The following is a 25,693-nucleotide window of genomic DNA, read 5'->3' as shown; positions in this document are numbered from 1 at the left end:
TAAATGAAATATTATAAAACACGAAATTGAAGCAGTTGACAGTTTACTAGCAAATAGTTGGTACGTCATTTGACAGCATTTAAAAAATCGATGTTTTTCATATAATATATAATGTATATTGTGCATAGTTAAGTTCACCTAACTAACATACCATTTTTTTTTGTATGTTTATAAATAAGTTGTTCGATTAGATTTTAACGAGGAGTGACAGCTGTTGTAACAATAATATAAGCAAAAAGCAATGCATTTTTTAGTTTTAGTTTTAAAGTATACCTATTACATTTAGTATACCTATTACATTTAGTACATCCATTACATTTAGTATACCTATATAATATGTTTAAACACATATAGTGGAATAATAACTAATACGTAAGTATACTATATAATATTGTTCTTAATGTAAAATTTGTTTATTTTACTTTACCGTAGACCGTTGTACATTTTGTATAAATATAATGATAGTGTTAAACAAAAAAGAACGAATACATCACCGTTTAAATTTCATAATTTTTTTTAGAATGTAGTTTATGATTTCAATAGTATACTATTAGGTATTTATTGTGGTTTCGTGGTATTTTATTCCGAAATTGATTAAATTTAGTTGTGGTAAGCTTGGACGAGTTGACACTTTATAGCGGCGGGTATGTACCTACTACCTACTTATAATCCCTATATTGTATAAACAATGTTTTTAAAATAATAATTTAACTAATACTACAATATGTATTTGTCTATTCATGAAAAATATAAATTAGAAAAAAATGATTTTGAAACATTTAAGATACATTCCTATAATATGCAATATTTGCAAGCCTTACGGTTTTTGACAGAATTACTATCATAATAATATATAGGTATCAACACTTGAACTTCAACCACAATAAAAGCTTAAAAAACCGTCGAAATTGCTCTTCTGTATAATAGTACCTACGTTTTGAGAGTACCTCATCGCTTAATTACTAAAAATTAGTATTTACTAAACTTTAGTAGGTATTACGTAATGGATGTGTTAAATTTAAATTTAACGAGAAACCGCATTTCATATTAAAAACTATTTAACCTATTGAAATATAACTTTATACAACTTTTGGCCAAAAACATGTCATATTATATTATATTATTAATTATTACAATAATATTATATAATATTATTATGTTATTCTTGTAATAACTAATTTAGAGTCGGTACTGCTCAACAACTGTGTGAATAGTGTCATGGTATGAATAATTTAAAATTTTTTTAAAATGTTTAATATTTTGAAAATGTCATTGTACAGGTAATAATATGATAATAATTAATATGTATGGAAAATTATGATTTATATTTTTAAATGGCAAAAAAAAATAACAAAAATGGTCATTATACCAATTTATACGTTTAAATATCCAATGTCATCAAAATTTGAATTACAAACGCTCACAAAAAATGTGTGTGACTTATTAATGATATTTCTTTCTTAAAATGCTAGTGAAAAAAATTCAAACTTTCACCCGCTTGTGTTTTATAAATTGTATGAAATTTTAATCGATTTAAGTCGATGCTTGATGCTGTTATGTAAAAAATAATATACTTACTCAGAAAGTGGGTATATAAAATACCACACGTGTCATTATCAAACCGATAACTTCGGTAAACGTTGAAAGGTCACTTTATAGAATATTCTAAGCTCAAATTATCTACGGTTTTTTGAATACCTACCATTTGTTAAAATAATATATAAATTCACTTACATTTTGTATTCACTCACAATAATTAATTGATGAAAACATAATAATAAAATAATTTTCATAGTTTTATTTTACATATTAATTACACTTTTATTTTTTCTATTGTACCTAAGTGATTTTTTTCTTGTTATATTGCCTCAAAATTACATCCAAAGGCTTTTAAATTATTAGTCACAAAACAAAAAATACTCAATATTTTTCTTTAGAAAACTTAATATCTTATGATTGTCAACGTTGTATGTCTTAATTCATTGTGTTGAAATATACGTAAAATCAGAGGTAAAATTATCACGATTTTTAAGATCACAAAATCACAAAATCACATATCACAAAACTACCTAGTTAACAGGTATAGGTTCTTTACATACAATTTCGACAGAATATTAAAATAATAAATAATACAATATTTTATATAGCCGTTTCTTGCGTTATTTGACTTAATATGTCCGTATGTTTCCTCTGCATACATAATTATATAAAATGTTGACAGTAAAATTGTATTCTATTTTTCATGATAACTTATCGGTTAAGTATAATTTTTTTAATCGACAAGCTCAAAGTACCCAATTTGCAACTAGAAACTACCCTCAATGTTAAAAATTTAAACATTGAAGCACCTCAAAAGGGAAGTATCAAAATTATGATACACACAAAAATTAAAAAAATAGTTTTATAATAGTTCGTTTGTTATATTATTGTGTGAGAAATACAACAAATGTGGGTGAAACCGACTTCTTATTAAAAAAGTCTACTGAAATCAGATAATACCCATGGGCGTCGTTTCAACTTTTTTTTGTTGGTGCCAAAATGTTTGCAGGCCATTCAGATCATTACCAGGCCACATAGACATTTTTTTTTTTTTTTGAGGGGGGGGGGGTCAATCGGGGACAGAAACTGTAGAATATTTGTATAATTTATTTAATATTTTAGTATGAAAATATCACAATATTGTTGCTATTTTTGACGAACTATGTATAGGCACTTTTAATGTATTTATTATATATTGTGGAACTAGTGTACAGTGGTATTTACACTATTGGTAAATAAATGTATGGCCGTATGGGTACAAATCACCTTTATAATAAAATACCTAACTGAACCTAACGTACACATTTTTTTCTCCCTGCATACTCAAAATATATAATATAGCTGGTTTAATAAAGTCAGAAATGTATTTTATGTGTACTTGATGAATTTTAATACAGTTATTTTTTTTAAGTTAATGCAGCCTTATATTTTATTATGAGGTTCAAATAAAAAACCACTAAAAACTTCAAATCGTCATGACTAACCTCCATATAAACTTAGAATTGGTGGAAATGTTTGTGAACATACAATTTGTTTTCGGATCGAGGGTAAGGAAACCCTTTTTGTATTTTCCATTTTGTTGTGTCCGTGCTTGAAATACTGGTTAGAAAATAAGCTCTAGTTGGTGTGTGAATGGAATACTGATGGTTGTTATTATGAAGTGTTATAACTTATAATAGTATATCAATGGTGTTTTTCTGGGTATCTCGAACATCTATCATCATTCGTTTGAACGTATTGTGAGTTGTTACCACCTTTAACTCGATTCAATGATTTGTTGTTAATGTGAATTTTTTTTCAACATTTACGGTGTACATTTTATCATTATTGAAACTGAACGGTTATGTATGGATACAGTTTCTTTGTTTGTTGATATAATAGTATAAGTAGACTTCAATCGTATTTTAAATTTATATTGTATTATTTAATTGAGTTTTGTTTCTAAAATGAAATATGATACATAACACGAAGTCTGCAATCATAATATAAAACCAAAAATATAATATTAAAGGGAGATATAGTGTCTATATATAGCCTTCTTTGTTGGATTCTTATAATATGTAATGTATATTCCCGGTTTATTGAACAAATGAAAAAAAAATAATATTATAATATTGAAAAATATCTGAACAACGTTGTAAGTTAAATTAATGGAGTTGATTGTAATAATCGTCTTTCTTGAAGAACTGAAAACAAACATGGTTTTGAAAAAACGCAGGGTTTTTGATGAGCTCTGCTCAAAATTTTTGATTTATCATTAATTACGAATTATATCTTACAATCGTTCGGATATATTTTCGAAATTGTAGGGTCCTCAAATATAATATTATATCAGCGATAACTAATAATACTTCAAATAGAAATTCCTTCATTAAAAACAAAGCTTCAAATTTTAAGCCTGACGACAAGCCTATAGGCTTAAACGTAACTGGAATCGTCATTAATCATCGTAAATCAAAGTGAATTACAGATTACAGTTCGGTGATGTACTAATGAGTGACTTCCTCAATCCAGCTTATTTATATTGCATAGTGATTACATAATAATAATAATATGCTAAGTAACTGTACATATTTTTTATATTTTGATAAAAAAAAGTGTATTTATCGTTATCATTAGATCAATAAATAAAAATCCACAAACTATTAATTTTCCTTCAAAACGTGGTATGACAAGTACTAAGTGATTTCGTCTATTTACGGATCTTTAAAACGATTGAAGTTTGTTGATTTTTACAGGACATTAAATGTATACTTTTATTTTTTCTAACGAACGCCAGAATTCTTTACGGTAAATTGCAATAAAAAATAGTATTTTCCGTTAAATTAAAGCTAAAAACACAACAGACACACACATGAAATATTTTTAAACATATTTTAATAATAGCAATCAGGAAATTCTGCTGATTATTGTAAGACATTTAAAAATAAACTTATTACTTGCTTTTTAATTGTAAACAATTTTATGAAATTTAAAAATTATTTATTTAAATTATCTTCGACAACTGTGTCTATTGTATTTTAAATTACTAGTACAATTGTGACATCATTTAAAATATAAATCTATTTATAATAGGTATGACATACAGTCAAGTCTTAAATAAAACCACCTATATATAGATTTTGTCATTCATTAATCTGATAGATATACATGTTTTGTTAAGACATTTAATAGTATATAAACCTATTGAATTTAAATTCATAAACATAATGTAGTAATATAGTATAGTTATAGTATTTATGTTACCTTTACTTAACTATATACATAGTTAGGCACGTTTTAATATAAGTTATTGAATAAACTCCCAACTATTTTTGCTATATCATTTTATATGTCAGTCTTACTTAAGACAGTTTCGTTTAAATCCTACCTCCTTTAGTCCTTTATATAAAATTATTTTCAGGATAAAATATGCTTTATTATTTACTGTTTAATTAATGTTTAATTACTGTTTAATGTTTAAATTTACTGCAAATATTGGCTTCCCAAATCTTTACATAAATGCCATACTATAGTGTCAAAGTAATGTATAGCTGTCGAGAATAGTTATTATTCAGAAATTATTTTCTATGAACTTTCCGAGGCATACCTTTAAATGTATTTAAACTACAGATAATAAAGGTAGATTTTTGGGTAAATCATCAAACGTTTCAAATAATTTGTTAGTTATTTATGTTGGAGTTAGTTATGTTGTTCAAACAAAGAAACTTGATAAAGATCTTTTATTTCTAATAATAAATATTTTGTATATGTAATCTGCCACTAACATCTCGTAACATATAACAATTAAAGCATTATATTATTATAATATTTTAGAGCTTTAAACATTTTCAAGATAGTTTTATAGATTACTGTGTGGTGTGGCTGTGTAACGTCTAATTTTAAATAGACATTATTTTCCATCGTAAAATAAATACCAAGATGAAGCAACTGATTGAATTTTTTCTTCCCAAAAAATAGCTGTGAAATAACAATCGTTTTATTTTTCACAGATCATCTTGAAAATTAATTTAAGCATAAGCTAAATATTCAAAATGTAAAATTGTTAGTAGACTCTAGTGATGGGAAACAATATCTATAATTCGATACAGCCTTTTTAAAATTGGTATTATGTAGATATGCATTCGTAGATTATCAGATATAATTTATTACAAAAGTATATTATTATATAGGTAATAATAAGATGTACCTATGTAAACAATTGTCAGTCAATAATCCAGATGCCGAGAATTATTATAATTAAAAAAAATGTTTAATAAATTAACTATAATTTGTAATAATATATTATATAAGTAGTATAATTATTATTTATTGCACTACATAGTAATATCAATTCACTATTAAATAATATAAAAAAAAAAATATTTGTACATATATTATCATCAACGATTTTTTTTTTAAACTATAAAACTGTAATGATAATCGTTTTAAGATATAATTAATTATTACTTAAGTTTAAAAAATGCAATCCCATCCATTATTTATTTATAAACAGAAAATTGTTTGAATCTGAATATTACGTTCCCATTATAATCATTATATTTTATAAACAAGAGAGAAATAATAAATCATCGTGTTCGAAAAACGGTTCCGAGTGGAACTCACTTAAACCACGCCTACTGATATTTCTTTTAAAATATTTTGACAGTGGTTTGTAAAAATTGTTCGCGTTTAGTTAAGCTTATGATGATATAGACAATTTAAAAGTAGGTACCAATGTGCATTTTTAATCAATAGCTAGGCTGCTCGGGTCACTTAAAAATACGAAGAGAAGATAAATTAAAACAAAATTATTAATTTTAAAATTTAAAACCTATTCGCTGCATCATACGTAATATACATTATAATATATAAATAATTAAATATTTTGTTCGTTTTACCGTGCAACTGTGTAAGAATCAAAATATGAATTCAATTTGGGCACCCGTAGGTATCTGTCATGCCCGGGTGGGGGATGGTGGCACTTGTTCTCCGGACACCGTGACTTGCCCGAAGAAAAATGCCGCCCTATGGCTGAGAATCGAACCAGCGACGGCAGCGCCGCAACCGACGCCTAAGATCGCTCGGCCACCTCGTCCCCCATTCAATCCTATTATATCTAAAAAAATATTTTACCTTTTTGTTATAGGTACATTTGAGATTGAATACATAATGGATTCAAATTATATTAGATACTGTGAATTATTAAACACATTTACCACTAGAATAATAACAAAAAATGAGTGGGTATTATCCGTTAAGACACAAAATAAACATTTATTTGCTAAAATTAAATTATATTGTTTGATAACTTATATTATTCCAGTAAAAAGGTTTTAAAAAATGGAAAACTAATTTTTTTATATTTCTTTGAGTATTATATTTCTTTAAACTTAATCTATTTGTATTAAGCATATTATAGCTTGTACCTCCCACGAGAAATACGTTTGAAAAAATCTTTAGTGGTCAATTTGAGCGTTGTTTGCCTTAATTTTAATTGCATTAAAGAAAATTCGTCAAACATATTATTAATTTATATAATTTTTTTTACATTTTACATTTAGATAATTTAATTATGCTACGTAAAAATAAGGATGCTTTGTAATGGTATTAACCATCTGGCTAATTTTTCATTACTTTTCTTCTTTATTAATGAACCACGATATCATAGGCGCGATTTCAGTTTTTGACTCGTGGGGCGCTTTATGTATTTGAGTTAAATAAACAAATGGGGTTGTGATCTGCCCTGATCAAATACGTTTAAAATATTATGTTACTTTATGTAATATAATATAACAATATATATTTTTTTCTCGCCCACTTTCCTACTTATAATATATTATAATACATATACCTACTACCTTTTACTAAAATGAAAAACATTTTTATTAAAACAAATTACATAATTTAGGTAGGTGCTTATGTATATAATGTAATATTGTAACCATCGTTTCAAAATTGAAAATTTATCAAAAAACCACTACTTTTGAGTATCAACTATATTCTAAATGTTATAAGTAATGTATTATTACGACTAATTTGTAATACTATTATTAAACATAGATTATGTTCTGTGGGTGGATCCAATATCTACCATGGAAAACACACAAATAATGAATCATTGTTTAAACTTTAGAAAATAATTTCTTAAAACAACGTTTACTGAATTATATAGATTAGATAACTAAAATAAAGGATTTATACTTCAATTAAAATACAAATTCTTGGTGAGAACAGTTTTAATATTGAAGGGGAAAAACCCCTCAAAGTCCCCCTAAATGATGCTTATGCATAATAGAAAATCTATTCCGGCTTTCAATGATAGTGTGTTCATTTAAATCATTACGGAAATTGATAAAAATAGTATTGGTTCGTTCTGTAGTTATTTTATTTGGTTCAAAATTATTTCTGGTAAAACTTAATTTAAGCTTAAAAAATATTTTGAACTTATTTTTTAAACATTATACATCATTCAGTGAATAATAATACAAGTTACTCTAGAAAGTTTAAATGAATGAAAAGTTTTATTTAAAAAAAAGTTTCATTTTAAAAGTAGGTAAAAACTGTTTCTAATACCTACCACATAATATTATTACAATTTTATATAATTAAATATTTTTTTTAGTGACGGATTTCATTAAAAAAGCCAATCAATAGCTAATGTGCATGTACGGCGTGTATCTCGTTAACATAAATAATCCCTTGTAGGTTCGACGCAAATTACCAAACCAAACTGTTAGTGATCGGGAAAAAAATAAAAATATTTTGTTAATATAACGTTCGGTAATCCATCAAACATTTTTTATCACGTCACAACGCTCTGGTTACCCATGAAACGATTTGTCAACATTTCAATATAATCAGGCGTAAAGTGTATGCAAAAATAAAACGTAAATACATACAAGGGAATATAATATGGATTTTTCAGGCATTTATTACAAAAAAATAAGGTTTATCTTTATATATTTTCGTTAAAAAAACATGTGTCCGATTATAAATACAATCACTGTGCATAACAATTATATTTCATATCTTTATGGAGAACACAACTTTGGTTTACAAGATACAGCAATGATAATATAAATGATATAATGTGGTAAAAAAAAACAAATATAAATTCTAACACGCACTGTTGTATTATACTTCTCTACATAATACGTGATATAAAATTAGACCATTATTTTATAGGAAATGGTTTTTATTATGAATTATGCATACCATATACAAAACACAGATATTGTATACATTTCATTGTGTGCATTTTTATAACACAGTTATTTGATAAAATTATGTATTTGTAATACGAAAACTAAAATGTATATATTCTATTATTATGTTTGCATATCTCGTTTTTAAAATCAAACCGTTAAACTTATATTTTAATAATGCAAATGTAATTTTCAATTTTCCGTTTAAAAAAACTGTTATATTTAATTAATTAACATGATATTACAACACTAATGGTAAATCATATTTATTTGTTGAAAAAAAAAAAAATAATACAATTTGCAAGTTGTATATTGTTATTCTAAAAGTATAGTATTTTATAATATTCAAACATTATTACCCATATAGGTACATATCCATTGTAACTGCTTATACAGGTATATGATAATTTTTAATTTAAAAATAATTTAAACTGCGTCATTTAAGCTTATGATATATATACTTATATTATATAGGTATTTATGTATTAGCTACTATGTATATAGTTTTAAACAATAAATAATTTAGAGGGTTGTGATTTGAGTACATGTTTTTGTGACGTTATTATATTTTTATTTATGAAAGCTATTATGGTTTTATATAATTAATTCGTATTTTATTACATGTCATTTCGAACAACAAACGAGTGGCGAAAATATAATATTTATAACTACAAACATTATTGTGATGCTCGATACGCGTATATGAAAATATATTATCAATAATAATACTGGATTGTCTGGATCATTAGACTTTTATACTATTTTATATCGAGACTTAAATTACCGCCTTTCCACTTCCTCGGGACGTACGAAATCCCCTGTGATTGTATACACTTTTAAGGGAAATAAAATAAAAACTTGTGTGGAATTGACTATTTTGACCGTCGTATTCGAGGTGGAATTTACAATCTTATCTGGATTCTAAAACTACTATTATAGCCACTAGGGTAAAGGTTTCTGAGAATTTCGTAATAATAATATATTTGAATTGTTTTTTCTTCGACATTGGAAATATTTGTTTACTTATTTCTTCTAGGTATATACAAATATACTGTAATGCTTAGAACCCACTAAAATAACAGAACGATAGATCCATATTTGTGTTGGTTAAATAATATACATACATTAATTTCCATATTTATAATAACTATCAACTAAATTATAGGTAATTTTTCATATTATTAAAAAGGGGATGCCACTCCGGTGCATAATTATATAAGTGTCGAGAGCAGTATGAATTTGGGGGTTCTGAGTTCATTTTTACAGGGAGATGAAAAAAGTTAAAGCAGGAATGTCTCCCTTGCAGTACTTTCGATCAATTATCAGTCAATTATCTAATTGATTCGATTTTTTTAACCAATTATTTTAATTTATATTAAAAACCACGAATTTACAGACGTTTCCTAACGATTTTCCCTCATTGGTTTATTTAGTAAGAAATAATTCGTATCCAGCACATTAAGATCATAACACATTTTGGTCAAGATTAAAAACATATAATTTATTATAGGTATATCAAATTATTATTATTGATACATCAAAACAGAACGATTCAGCCACAGCCTCAGCAGTAGATGTTCAGTTGGAAATTGAATCATCAGATACGCTTTCAGCTGTAACTGCTTATTGTTTATTAATTCATGGTCGGATTGTTGAATATATTGTACCTTTTACTAGAGAAGTAAGAAAACTAGTGTAAATAATAAATCAAAATTGCTTATCTATAATTAATATTTGATGTAAAATACTATTAACTGATTAAAAAATAAATAAACAAAATGGTAATAAGAAAAAAATATTTTTATTCATTTCAGAAAATGTTAACAAAAAACGTTTTAGTTAGACGTATAAATTTTTTTCTAGAAATGTATGGGGAGATCGAATGTACTGCAAGGGGATCTCGCTGTAAAAATGAACTCAGAACCCCATATTGGAATTTTTAGCTATGACGATATCGAATGTAGGTTAGGTTATATATATTTCAACTATGAAAAACTACAAATAAATATCCACTTTTGTCAACATTTAAACTGAAAACGCAATTTACCTATAAAAAAAACAACTGTAACTATAATATTATATTTTCTATACTATTTAATTGGTATAAGAACAGCATAATATTATAGTCCCTTCCCGCCCATATGAAAATCCTATTTGCCGAAAAATCACCTATTCACATTCAAAGTTGAACAACGAAGCATTTATAGTTTTTACCGCTCTAAAGGGCGAGCGCGCACACACACACATTATCACTCTGATTAGAATCCAAAATACTATTCACTGTATGTTGTATATATATACGTTTATAAAAAATATAACTATAATGTTATAATGTTTTTTTATAAGTTCTTTTTAACAGCTTAGGTATAATTTTTGTTTAGTATTTTATGTTATTTTAAACGTTCAAATTATTATGATGCCTATAATAAGATTTATAATTTACTATGCAATTTCTATTTCTATGTAGTCATACATATTGTGTGAGTTAAGATGTTTATTATTTGTATGAAACTATTTTCATTATAATATACATATATAGGTATACATATATTATGTAGTACATAATATCTTGAAAGAATTTTTATATTACAATCATACTATACAAAGAAAAAAAAAATGTAATTTTCGTACCTTACGAAGAGATTCACAATTTTTTGTATAATATTATTTACTATGATTTGAAGTTATACCAATGCCTACAATGTGTATTTTCTTTGGTTGTAGCTGCTAATTTAATAATGATTATAATATTATTGTATAAATAACCTTCGGAGGATGAATTGGCTTTGTCTATTTTGTTTTCATATTATTATGCATTGACTCGGATTATATTTTGTTTTATGTTCGTTTCCACAATTGATAAGATCATATTTATATTCAAGTACCTATAAATGCAATGTGCATGTATAAAATGTCAACGTCGCACGAATTTGTATAATATGCAATCTCCAGCCATAAAAAAACGACTGGAATAACATTTGTGAACGGTTTCATCAAATACCCCCATATCAGTTTTTATTTGAACTTTGATTAGAAAGACTAGAAAGTTATTGTTGTGTATCGTAAAGTCCGCTATTGGTTGGTCGCAAAAAGAAAAATAAAAAAAAAACGAAAAAATCACCGTTGGCGGGTTCCTTGAAAGTTGTCGCCGACCATAGCCGACCATTCACGACCGTTTCCGGCGGCAATTGGCTTCAGTAACGGGATAACCGTAAAATCCGTTCCTCAGTGAATGGTACGCCGCATGCCCTTCGCTATGGTCTTTCTGAGCCTGGTGTCCATATCGCGGTGAAAGTTTTTCGAAACTCAATTTTTGATAGGATCTGATTTTTTTGTTTCATATTTTTTATTGTGTTTGTTTAATGTTTTAATATTGTGATTTAAATTTAAAAAACGCATTTTAGATTATTTTATTCTTGACGTAATTTAAAAAAAAAGTATTGGAAATAGTTTTTTTTAGTGTTGTTTTAATTGACATTTTTGAAGTGATTTATAACGGTGTATATTTTTATTGTGAATACATATTTATTGCGTGGAGTAGCCAGAATTACACTTTGGAATAATAGTGAGTCGATTACAATGATATTATTTTATTTGATTTAAAATATTATGCTAGACAAATGCACTCACTCCTCAGTATAACTATAATCTATATTAGTAAGTTATAAGTTATAACTACACTTACATTCTTTAGTTTACATATTTGTACTATTAATATTGTGTATTATACGCGAACGTATTAAATATAATATAACGTATAACTAACTTTATAGTTTCTATAATATATTCTATCGTACGAAAAATATATTCAGAAAATAAAAGTTTTTTAGCTAAAAATATTAATCTTGGAATTTACCTGATGTGAATTACGTTTAAGACTTAAAATGTCAAGTCACCATGTATTATAATATTACATGTGCGAAATGTATATAACCATGTATGTTTATTATTGAATAATTTAAGTTTTAAGACTAATAAATTGAATATTCCCGGAGGGTCCATAAATAACTACTGTTCAATGTTAACCTTTTCATTATTTGAATAAACCTGTAATATAGTAGACTGATCGACATTATTATAAACAAAAATATTATTATTTAATCTACATAAAACGTTGTACAATATTTAAAATAAATAAATACGATCTGTAATATTATGTAATATATTGTTCATATTAGGTTGAATGATTTCAAAACAATTCCTATAATATTGTGCAGCTTTAACGACCGAACAAATAAAATTTAAATTGATTGAAGTAAAGAAAGTATTATTATAGTTGGTTCAAGTTTTCGAGTTATATTATGTGTTATTCAATGATTCGCATAACTAATGGTTAGATATTATTTGTCTTTTTGCGCTTAATATTTCCAACTGTAGATTTCTTTTATAAATATCTCGACATATCTATGATAAACTGAGATCATTAATAGATATTATTTATCTCGTGTTTGAGTTACTCCTACAACAATATCCAGACTTGTGAAAACTTGTGAAACGTATATGAGTACAAGGACTTGCGATCCATTATACTCAATAAAATAAAGTATCTTATTTTGAAAGAAAAGTTTTAGATAATATACAGTTTTAATCCCTTAATTTCCTCCTACTGCGATGAAACATGTAAATCGATTTTTGAGTTATATTATTTTTAAATTAAAGTATAAAACATTTATGGAGTTTCAAAACGTTGATCACTCAAATTGTAGTGGTTTTCAAGTAAAAATAATTAAAAAAATAAATAGGTACAATTAATGTATTAGGCGATAGTTACTTTTTTTAATAATAATAATTACAATCATTTAATTATAGTTTGATACATTCTAAATTGGTTTTAAATGAACTACTATGTTATTTTCCTTTTTAAATAAAGTGATTTAAAATACGAGTTTAGTTATGTTTATATAATATTTACTAATTCATATGAATTTAAAATAATAACTGGGTATACTTACTGAAGAACTATTGACAAACGATATATAAATATATATTACTACCGAGTAAAATTAAAAAAGTAAAATGTTTAAATTACTTAAATTTGCTTATCTATCAATCACCTAATTTCATCAGATTTTATACCGAGGTTTATTACAATTATTGAACACATAAGTTGTTTTGAATGGATGCATAAAAATACTATGAATTATAGATAAATAGATAATATAAATTAGGTATATACATGCATATATTATTATACGCATGTATACAGAATGATCGAGATATTGTGAGCACCGTGGGAATTATGAATTGAGCTTATAATCTTTTAGTTATAATAATAATTCATTATTTTTGGTCATATCATAAAGGTCGTACAATAGATCGCAATATAAACGTTTTCATTGACTCAGTAAGTTATGATTGTTATGAAGTTATTAATTCGTGTGTTAAGCTTTGTGACATATTTTGTATTAAATTGAAATGTGAAAAAAGTATTACATTGTTCATTGATCTGCAGTTGAAAGCACATAACAATCATTTTCAATCCAAAGATTGAATCAAAAATATTTATTTTTTATTTTTACCTATATACTTATATATATATATTATATTTGTGCAATTTACTAATAAATTATTGTATACAAACACGGGTCATAGACGTGTATAGTAAATATCGACACATTAGTAATTGAATACTACAATTAGGTGTAATTAATTAGTATTGTTTATTTTTTTAATTTTTGACTCGAGTGTTATTATGTGATGGATTATAGTTAAAACTTAAAAGTCTAATCCTTATGTTTAAATAAACAAGTAGATAAGTAGATGCTCTTGAATTTAGTAATTAAACATAAACTTTATCTAAAAAAAATATTGTAATTAATAAAAATATGTAATTTAATTATATTAGGTATTATATAGTTCATTGTTAGGATGATCAGTGTGGGTATGATAAACATTTTGAATTTGATTGAAGGACATACAATTATTTATTATATGTTTTTACGTAACTTATTTATGAAAACACCTAATAATTTTAAACAATAACCTCAAAAACGTGATATTAATTAAATGGTTAATTTCTTTAATATTATATTTTCGAAGGCCAGAGTGCCAAACAATAGTCAGATTGCTGTATTGACCCACTGATGGTGATTATAATCAAATATCCGCCCACCATTTTTCGAACGTATATGGTATTGTTACTCATTTTGTCCGGGGAACGAGTGATGATCAATATTGTAAAATTAATTCTTAATATTCTAAATCATAAATCAATAAATTCTATGTCGACATGTTGGGCAAAAAAAAAAATGTGATTTTTAACATTTATTAAGGATTCATAAAAAATATACAATACCCACTTTACTTGTCGAATTACTTTTCAATAACGTACGTGCACTGCAGTGTACATACCAATATAAACGAATACATATTATTATATTGATAGTCGAATCAAATTATGATCCTAGACTGAGCTATAACGATTGCAGGAGCTCACTGCTGTTGTTTGCAAATCAACTTTCACCTATATCGTTTTTTTTTCAATGGCGATAATGACGTAACATAGACGATAAACGCACGTATTTGATATACGTTGTTGCGTCTGCTCTAAAATATTGACCCTGTAAATTTAATATTAAATTGCAATGTATTGTTAGAGAGTAAAATTTAAATAAAAATGTCCATACTATTTTGTTCGGACACTTAAGTATATTCACTCTTCCTTTCAAAACTACTTTTACATTATTGAGGTTAAAATTGTATGTATGCAGAGACGGTATATACGTTTGGTCTACTTTACAACCATAAATGTATGTATGAACCGGAACGAAAATTGATCAAGTAAAAATTGTATGGAATTTGTTTAATTAATCTATCTGTGTACTTTTAATTTAAACACTTTACTTGAAGTATTTTTTTTTATTAAAACTTGAAGTGAAAAAACGTATAACTCAAATAAACTTATTCTTTGCTAAAGTTGACGAGTTTAAAACTATTTTAATATATTTAAAATTACATTGATTATTAGAATGTATTAATATGATGAACAAACTATACGTCATAATATACAACAAAATAATACAATATTTATAAACTTACAAAACTTGCGTTATTATTCTGATTATTTGTAACGGTTATTAATTTTTCAGATTCGATTTATGTGTTAACAAAATGACAAGTTTCATAAAAATGAATCCATATTCAGAGATTTGGAAGTGTCGACTAAGATTGAAGAAGTTAGCTGAAGTGGCATCATCGACGTTGACCTGAGATTTATTTACTCAGATTAATATACTGTTTATAATCTATTAAACAATGATATCCGCGCTGCTAACGGCTTTGTCTTTAATGATATTGTCGCTTGCATCAGCGGACGTAAACTTTATGCAATCTTGCGAGTCTCCTGCGCAGTGTCGATGCGATGGCCACGAAGCGACAGAAGTGTCCTGTAGAAATTTGGGATTCACCAGAATACCCGACGACATACCCGTCAATATCACTAAGCTGTAAGTAAAATATAAATCTAATCGATAATTAGTATTACTGTTATTTCTTAAGACGAATCGGAACGAACACGTGTTGAGCAAACAAAACACATAGATAACATTTTAACATATGATGTATTATTTTAATAATATAACAGCAATGATTATTACATGATAGTGTGATACAATTAGAAATCAAATAAATACCATATAGTAATATATTACAAACATTTGTTTATTTTCACGTACATTTTTCATTACTTTAATTATAAGGTTATGTATGCGCGTAACGATACGTGATTCAGAGATAAAACTAGGAAATGGTCAGTGACGACCTTCGTCCACAGAAATGATGACCTATAAAAACTTTCCGAATGCAATTTCTTGTAAATAACTAATTTGTTATTTTATAATGAAATATTGAAATGTGAAGTAATATTGAGGGCGTCATTTCAAAATTATATTTATTTGTAAAACAATGCACCATTTATGTTTTTTATATGAATTAACTGCAAATTTTATCCAGACCGATATATATTTAGATTATGTTGATTTATTAATTATTGTATAATAATGGATTACTTCTAATATTATAAATTTTATTATAATCCATTCGTAAATTTACATTGTCTCTTAAAATATATACAAGTAAAATGTATGCTGACTTGTACCTCGGATCTAATCTAGCTATAATTAAAATCAATGTAGGTATATTTAAAAATTTCACCTAATTAAAACTGTTTAGTCATCCTACACAAGTGTGAGATAGTATGTTGGTATAATGTTACACCATAGGCGCAATTTTAACTTTTGACTTGGGGGGGCTGAATATATTAAAGGCAAGTCAAACCATTGCAATATAGCATTTTAAAATTGTATGTCCTAGGTTTTTTTTTGGAGGGGATACGGCTAAGTTAGGGGGATTAACTCCTCAAGCCCCCCCCCCCCCCCCCAATTTTCGTCTATATGTTACACTACAAAATAGTGTTTTAAAATAATAGTTATAAAAAGTTAACGTTATTTTAATTTTGTCTTCAATATATTGAGACTTAAAATAATATTTACAAACATCTCTTTATTTAGATCGTGATAACCAGAACATGAAATGTAAACATTTTCTAATTTTTAAATTTTAAATTTCCATTTTGATCCGTATTTACTATTAAAATATTATTTTTAGTAAATTGAAATATTTTAATATTTTTTGACTGAAGGTATATCATAATATATACATATTATGCTTCAAAAGTCAATGATTCATCTTCCATGCTACGCTTTCATGATTTATTTTTATTGAATGTCCAAACATATCAAATATCATTATATGACTATTTACGCGATCATAATTGATTAACGGTAGAAACAATAACACAAACCATAGGCTTAATAATAACGTGTGTGTCAAAGAGTAGTGGTTTTGGCATAAATACAAGTTAAAACTGAATGGAGACTAGAAAGTGAACATTTTTGGCAAAATAATTTTTGTATTATACAAGTAGAGAGAATTTAGTTAACTTACTATAGGTATTAAAATGTATTAGAAAAAAAAAATCCTTTTTTAAGTAGTTTAGTTTGTTAATTATATTTACACGTTTATAGGATAAAATTATTTGTATTGCTCATAAATATGTTTTGATAGGTTTTTTCTAATAAAAAAATAACAGTACCTAACTCATTAATTAAAATTTATAAATATTGTTATTTTGTTTATTTTAAACATAATATTTTACGATTTTTATGTGCAACTAGTGCAAATTTAACTGAAATACTGTCGCAGTATAGTATATTAAAATTCACAATTTCTTTAGTAACAAAACGACGGCGCTCACATCACGTCTATTCACCCTCAATCAGTTTTTTCAGATCGTTTATTTTTTCAACTCTTAGTCGCTCGTTTATCAAAATCATGTCAAGTAATAATGCAACATCGGTAAACTGTATTTACAATGTTGTTCATCATTTAAAGCGTCCAGAGGATCACGAACGGTTCTTAGTAGTTTATTTTCAATGAAAATATATCAGAGGCAGTAGATACTATCATATTATCAAAGACCATCTAAAAACTGATTGTAAAATTAAGTCTGTAATAATAATAATAATAATAATAATAATACAATATTCTAAGTTTATAATATAATAGCTTATAATGTAAAAGCAAATTTATAATGGATGAATTATTAATAATTAAATATTTAATATGTTTAATGCTTACAATCCCTGTACGAGCTGAGAAAATATGATTGATTTATTGCATAATGTCTAATATTTTTTAATAACGTGATAGAACATTGATTTAATTTATACAATGGACCGTTAGCAGGGCGAAACATTCTATTTTTTACCGCTAAAAAATTAGCATATAATAGTGATTGTTATCCTACATTTTACAAGAATATAAAATCACTATTGAGAGTCTCAAACATTTATTTGTGTACCTACTACCTAGTCATTTACTATTCATAGCTTTTATAATTACATGTCAATATGAATGAGAGGTTATGTATAGTAATTGAAATATTTCCATATTATTTCTTATTTTTAATATTTTATTGAAAATAGTAGGTGTATAATAGAATTTGAATAAAAAGTAAAAATATAATGTAATTTTAATAGTAGTTTAGGTCATACTGCAGACCGCTTACATTGTTTGTATAGGGTCATAAATGTTCAAATATTTATAAGCATGTTTGAAAAAAATATTAAGTATAAAAATACTATCACAAAACCAAATGTTGATTTTAGTTTAATCAGATTTAATGATTTTTTATTGAACATTTAAAAAAAGAATCGAAATCACTTCAATATGTTTTTAAGATTAAAATCGAATTAGTTTAAAACAACAATAATAACAATACCTATGTCCGTTGATTAAATGTATTTATACAATTCGTATCGAGACCGCTTACGTGGGTTGGGGGGTGAGGGGGCGAGTTGGAGTCTCCGATGACAATAATATTATAAGGAGTAAATATATTTTGCGTACTAGAGAATAGCCAAATATTTGTACACCATTTATCAGTACCTACATTGTGTTTGGTTGAGTTTTTATTTTTTCACTTGCGGTGCACTATTATTATTGTATCCTACACTTGTTTTTGTTTCGACTTTGTTAATAATGCAATTTAAGAGCGCATGCCCCTCCCACAATAGACCTATATAGTTAGTAAACTGTTGTTATCGTGTGCTCGCGTTTATTACGTGCATAGAGGTTTTTGGGCAGAAAAAAAATCGATCGAGCGACCTTTCGATTTAATTAGCAATAAACGCGTCTGCCTGTAGGGAACCCTTAAAATTATTCTGGAACCCCCGAAACAATAAATATCACACGTTCAAGGGTTTTGGAATGTTGTGGAAAGGACCAACGCAGTAGCAGTTGTCAGCATATTATGACCATTATATACCACACCATTGCCACAGACTTGTACATTTAACCGTAACTCTTCGAATAAATTCCGCAAACTTGGCTTAAATTCATCATTATTATTATTTGTCATTATCAGTATTACATTTTTCAATAGTAAACCTATAAATCATTATGAAATACTTCAGATAATAAACTGTATAACGAGCCGATACAGGAGTCTGTGGTCAGTGGTCGGAGATTATTATTTTCTCCGCTCGATAGGTAGTCATCTGAAAACCAGACATGGTATTTGCTAGGTAACTATTGATGTTTTGGCACTCGCATAGCACCGCTCAAGTCTTATGCGAAGAACGCTGCTGGTCGCTGGTGTGATGTGATCGTTACTATAGTTTGTTAGCAAATTAGAAATTATATTAATATTTGAAAAATTATTCAAAGCATGGCTTGGTTACATATATTATTATATTAACATCACTTGCTGAAGTTTCTTTAACATACTTCCGGAGTTATCGCTGGTGAGGTTTTCCTTACAGTTTATTAGTTTAAAGTGTTTAAAACTATTGAGAAAATCGAAAAATTACCCCTCTAGAGGGATAACTAGTTAACATTTTTAATTATAACTATATTAGAGTCATATAAAAGTGTATAGAAGGTATACTCTTTGGAACCTCAATAGATATGACGGTAAGATAGATGATAAAAAAAAATATTTTAAATACATATAATAATATTATGATACGAACTAAAACATTTTCCATTTCGCTCATAACTCAAAATCTACATTAATCTTAGAATTGGATGTTTGAAAATAGGTAAACATAACACCTATATCAATATAATATTATACATTTATAATCATATTTATGTACTCGGAAAACAAAATTAACTATCCAAACAACCATTGCTTTGAACGCGTTACATAATATATTTTAACACTATAAAAGTTGCATACTTAATATTTGATCATTTTATTTAGAATCCATTCGGGTTAAATTATAGCTAGTGTGGCGTGTATTACATTCGTTTTGTGATATTAAGTCTTAAACCAATACTACATCGTTTAATTTAAAAAAAAAACAATTCTGAGTGGAGCTTATACTTTAAAACAAATGTCTTTGATATCTTCCTTTGTTTTCTTTACTTATTAAGATACGACTAAAAAAAAACGAAGAATGACATTAAAGAACAAATTAGGTTTAACGACTAATCCGATTAAAGGCTACTTGAAGCTTTTGGAAGACGTCATATCCTAGCAAAAGTGTTAAATAAAATTTAACCATAATTCCCACACTTTCTGTTTTTACGTTTAATCTAAAATATGAATGGAAAATGTAGGTACCTACCTAATAATAATTTGTGCCCATGGTTAGTAATAACGGTGTGTCATTTCATTTACTAACAATAAATAAATATAGATATCTAATTACTTTTTGAAACACGTCTAGTTTTGTATTTTTAAATTCAGTAATTATATTAATAAACTGTATACTGTGTATAGGTACCTACCTACCAACCCGTTTCCTACTATAAATCATCCTTTATTAGTTCATGGAATGTAATAAAAAGTATGTAACCATGGTGTTTATATGATTTTTTTTGAATTATTATAAAGGTGTGTTTAATAAAAAAAAAAAATCAGGCTAGGTACATTAACTGTTAAAATTAAGACAAAATAATATGAAATAGTTCGTATTTATGAATAACACTCGTCAATGGCAGGGTTATTGGCTGACAATATGATAGGTTTTTTAGACTGTGTACAAATAGTAATATTTATGTGTTATTAAATTTATATAATAATAAGGCTAAAATTAAATTAGTTTGCATAAGCTACTAAAATGGGCTAGTAGATTTCATATAGGTTGTGGAAAATTGTCTTTGATGGATTTCGTTTTTGAATAGTGAGTTATGAATCATATATATATATATATGATTATGTATATATATCATAACTTATGATGCTATCACTGATTATATGTTTACCGTGACTGAATTGGCGCATGAATCATAGGAATTTTGTTCTTGACCGTTTAATTTTTTTCTGTCCTGTTTGCTGGCGTCTGTGGAGAATAATTTCATGATCTCAAGGCGACATGTAGAACTTTATTTCCTTTAGTGAATTATTTCTGGTTTGTCTCGAATTCGCGGTTTCATACTAATAAATTGTTGAATAGGTATTTAAATAGATTTAGTTATTATAATGTCGAAATGGGACGACAGGGACTAGTCGTTACATAACTTTGAATTTAGGTTATTTAGAGCTAACTTTAATTTGTTAATCAGATTGATTAATATGGCTTTAATTTATTTATTTAAATATTTGGACATTTTAATTAAAATAATATTTTGATTTTTCTTTTTTAAAACAATAGAGTTTATTATTAGAGTAAAATGTTATAAAATACTTTATTTTTTTTTTAAATTTAATTACAATTTAAACTGTATAGGTAGGTATTTATTTTTATGCAAATTTAATATATTACGGGTTAGTACTTATTTAGTTTTTAAATAAATCTATTTATTTTATCTATGTTAGTTCTATCATTAAAGAGCTTCTAACATAGAATTTTTTTTATACATTTAAGTTATAAAATACTATTGTACCGTTTGAGAATCATAATTATTTTGTTTCATTGAAAAATATTAAAAATTATTAAGAGATTCACAAAAACCTATCAATAATTGTGTGATGTATTGATATTAATGAAAAGTTTTTAACGATAAAACTACCTATTTGATGTTTGTTAGTTTTTAAAATGCATTTAGTTTTAAAATATTTTATGTTCTGTTTGTAATCTGCAGTTTTGGTTTTTATGATGCTTATACAAATTATAACTTTAAGTATACATAATATATTTTTTCGTCATAAACAATGATAGGTATAGCTCTTTTTCATAATAAGTATACTTGAAGTTCCATACCTTAATAATTATGATTTAGGTACAAAAATGTTTTTCAGAGACGTTTATAATTATAAAAAGAAAGCAGTGATATTAAAATATAATTATTAAACTATTAACATAAGTGATAAGTTGAATATTGATACTTGTTGATTTTTATATAATTAAATGGAATCTAATTGAAAAAAATTAAAACTATACTTAATTAGAAGAGCATTGTAATATATTATATTTTTTAAATTTTATAATATCTTCGCATATTTGTGCGTGTTTAGTAATTGTTTAAATTTTGATTTATGGATACGTATACCTTTTTAATACTTTTTGTTTCGTATTAAATCGACTGCGTTATTTATTCATTTAATGAATTAAATCTTCAAGGCCATAGTACCTACAGTATTTTGGTATCTCGTAGTTATAAAATCAATATCTAAAATAGGTTCTATAGAATATGTAGTAGGTATTGAGTTTCAAATTTGATTCTATATCATAAAAGATGATTAGCCCTAATTGAATTAATTAAACGCGTAGTATACTTTATAGGGATTAATATAAGGGATTAACTTTCCATAATTGATTATAATATGTTGTGGGTAATTATAATTTTAAGGTATTAATTATATAATGTCAGCTGATATTAGATATAAAGTTAACTGAGAATGTACTTAATATTTATAAAATAATAATAATAATGTGGAACAATCCTTGGGAACCGGAAGAGTAGGTACTTTTGAATAAACCAGAGAATAAACGAGATATCAGAAAATCTGCTACGATATTATGCAGTTTACTGTTCTGTATTTTATACATATAATTATACAAATATTTTTTATCTTAATGCCAAGCTACATTTTTTTCTTACAATCTAAATAACTTGAAGGTATTCAATAAACACAATAAATATTATAAAAAAATAAAAACCGAGTAAATTTTAAGTCATTCCTATTCTGCAGATTTGTTTTTTTTTTGATTTCTTTATAATGTATTCTGAAGTTGATGCATTGTAACACTTCGTACGTGATATAAGGAAATCGAATCCAGTAAAAATAAGTATATACAATGGGTTGGAAACTTTTCGAATTTTCGATGAGTTCGGCATGAGTTCCTTCAATGTGTTTTGAGAAAACTCCATTTAGGTATTTGGACGACAGGATCACCGGATGTATTAGTTTTTCATGAACGAACAACATAAAATTTGTGCCAAGAAAATCATAAAAAACCTATCGTTGTGTTTTATTTGGCACTAAAATGCAATTGTAACGCCTCAAGGAGCTCAGACGAGACTCTAAGAATCGAAATGAAAAAATTGAATTTTTTATGTAAAGAGAATATTTTGCGACATTTCACTGTAGAATCAACATTAAATGAGTTTATTCTTTAAATATGTACTTCAGATAAGAAAACAACGCATTCAAATGTATATAATATATATATTTTTTATCAGCACAAACTTTTGGCTTGACTATAAATTTCCTTGTTTTTTTTTTTTTTTTTTTGGCACTCATATGAAGAATTGCGTGAAAGGCACTTGATGATGAAAGCAAAATTCATATTTCCTTCGGGAAAAGTTTTCACTTCGATCGTAAATAACAATATCCTTTGGGTTTTCCCTAACCACCTATATTTCAGTGTTTAATCGTGATCGTAAACGACAGTCATCGACTTGAGAGTGGTGTACATCGAAATCGGATTTGGGTGGACCTTTTTAACGACGCCGTTAAATGTATACAGTTACTAACCATAAAGCAAAAAGTAAAATAATTGTCCCATGTTATTTATGATGTAGTAGTTCGTCAGCACTCGTTTTAAAGATTCGGATAATATTTATTTAAACCGCACGAAGGCTACGAATACTTCAAAATGTACAATAATTTTTCTTTAAATAAGTAGGTATAATAACCAGTAAGTAGACATGTTCATATTTTTTGTTATTGATCATAAAGCAGCTCTGGCAACTAGGCTGTTATCGCTACAATATATTGTGCTTTTATGGTTCTACCAGTTAGTTTTCGAATATTTATTAAAAATTTGCGTAATTATTATTTATTTAATTATGTTTTTACAATTTAAGACTTTATAAAGGAAACGGCTGAAAATTAAGGAAGGTTAGATAGTTTTATGGTATGTAATAACGTTGATCCAATTAGTTTTGTTGAACACAACACTGTCTACCTTTCAGCGTTCAGTTAGAGATGTGACTCAACTATTTCATGTTTTGAATAATTATAAGTAGCTAATTGAAACGTAATGATTCAGAAATTTACTTATATATAATATTATAGGTAGGTAACTTATATTATTATAGGTACAATTTAATTTGTATTTAATATGTACTTATTTAATTTTTATAATTCATTATGGGAGTATAATCAAAGTTTTTAATTTGTATACCTTGATACATATAATATATTAAACTATGTATATAGGTATAATATTATTATTTGGATTGAATATATTAGTTTATTTTTTTGACCAGAAGCTATATATTAATGTTTTTAAAACATAATAATATAGGTATTTACATTGTTTCTAAAAACATTTTTTTTTTTTACAATTAATAATTTAAGTTCGGTTATTTATTTGATTAACCAAGAAAGTTCCATATTTAAATATGCAGCACCCGAGGGATAATTTTGCCTGTTAATTTTTTAAAATGAAAAAAATAAAATAATAACTTAAGAACGTCTATAACAATATAAATTATGTTGAATTGTTTTGAAAATCGTTAATTTCATTTTAATTATTAAATAATTTTCTCGTTATTGTTTACTTTTTTGAATAATTTATAAATATACTTAGATTATTTTAGTGCGTTGAATTTTAAATTCATTCGATTGTTATCATGCGAATCACGTATTTCGTAAACTTTGAAAAATAACTCAGCTTATCTTTTTGATAAAAAAATAAAAATAATAATAATAATAAATAAATGAAACGAACAATAAATTATGTTTTGAAGTATAGGTCTGAACTATAAAGACTGTCAAAGAGCGTAAATTCTCTCAGAATAATATAAATCGAAATGATACCATACAGGAGCGATGATAAAGAAAAAAACTGTTATGGGGAATAACGAGCAATAATAAATCATTTCACGAAAAACTTGTGTGAGCTCTGTTTTTGGCTACTATTTATCTTGCTCTCAGAGATTCCTTTTCCGTTATGTACTTTCGGGCTGTTTACTATTTTTTTCTGCACCGTTGCTTATGACAGACGTCCGGCATCAGAAATACGATATTTTGAAAAAATATGACCCTCCTCTTATTGGTTAAAAATGTT

At 26.2% G+C, this 25,693-nt stretch overlaps 1 protein-coding gene across 1 annotated transcript in view; it reads left to right on the top strand.

Moving 5' to 3' along the window:
* The first annotated feature begins 12,154 nt into the window (after positions 1-12,154).
* LOC100158787 (leucine-rich repeat-containing G-protein coupled receptor 5) overlaps positions 12,155-25,693 on the top strand; it is an 89,194-nt gene continuing 75,655 nt past the window's right edge. The window contains exons 1-2 of the mRNA XM_001948741.5: positions 12,155-12,291; positions 15,815-16,171. Coding sequence (XP_001948776.2) covers positions 15,981-16,171 — 191 coding nt within the window. The 5' untranslated portion in view covers positions 12,155-12,291; positions 15,815-15,980. The remainder of the gene's footprint in view (positions 12,292-15,814; positions 16,172-25,693) is intronic.

The sequence above is a fragment of the Acyrthosiphon pisum genome, chromosome A1 (assembly GCF_005508785.2).
Source record: "Acyrthosiphon pisum isolate AL4f chromosome A1, pea_aphid_22Mar2018_4r6ur, whole genome shotgun sequence".
Classification (NCBI taxonomy): Eukaryota; Metazoa; Arthropoda; class Insecta; order Hemiptera; family Aphididae; genus Acyrthosiphon; species Acyrthosiphon pisum.
This window is presented reverse-complemented; position numbering and strand designations above follow the sequence as displayed.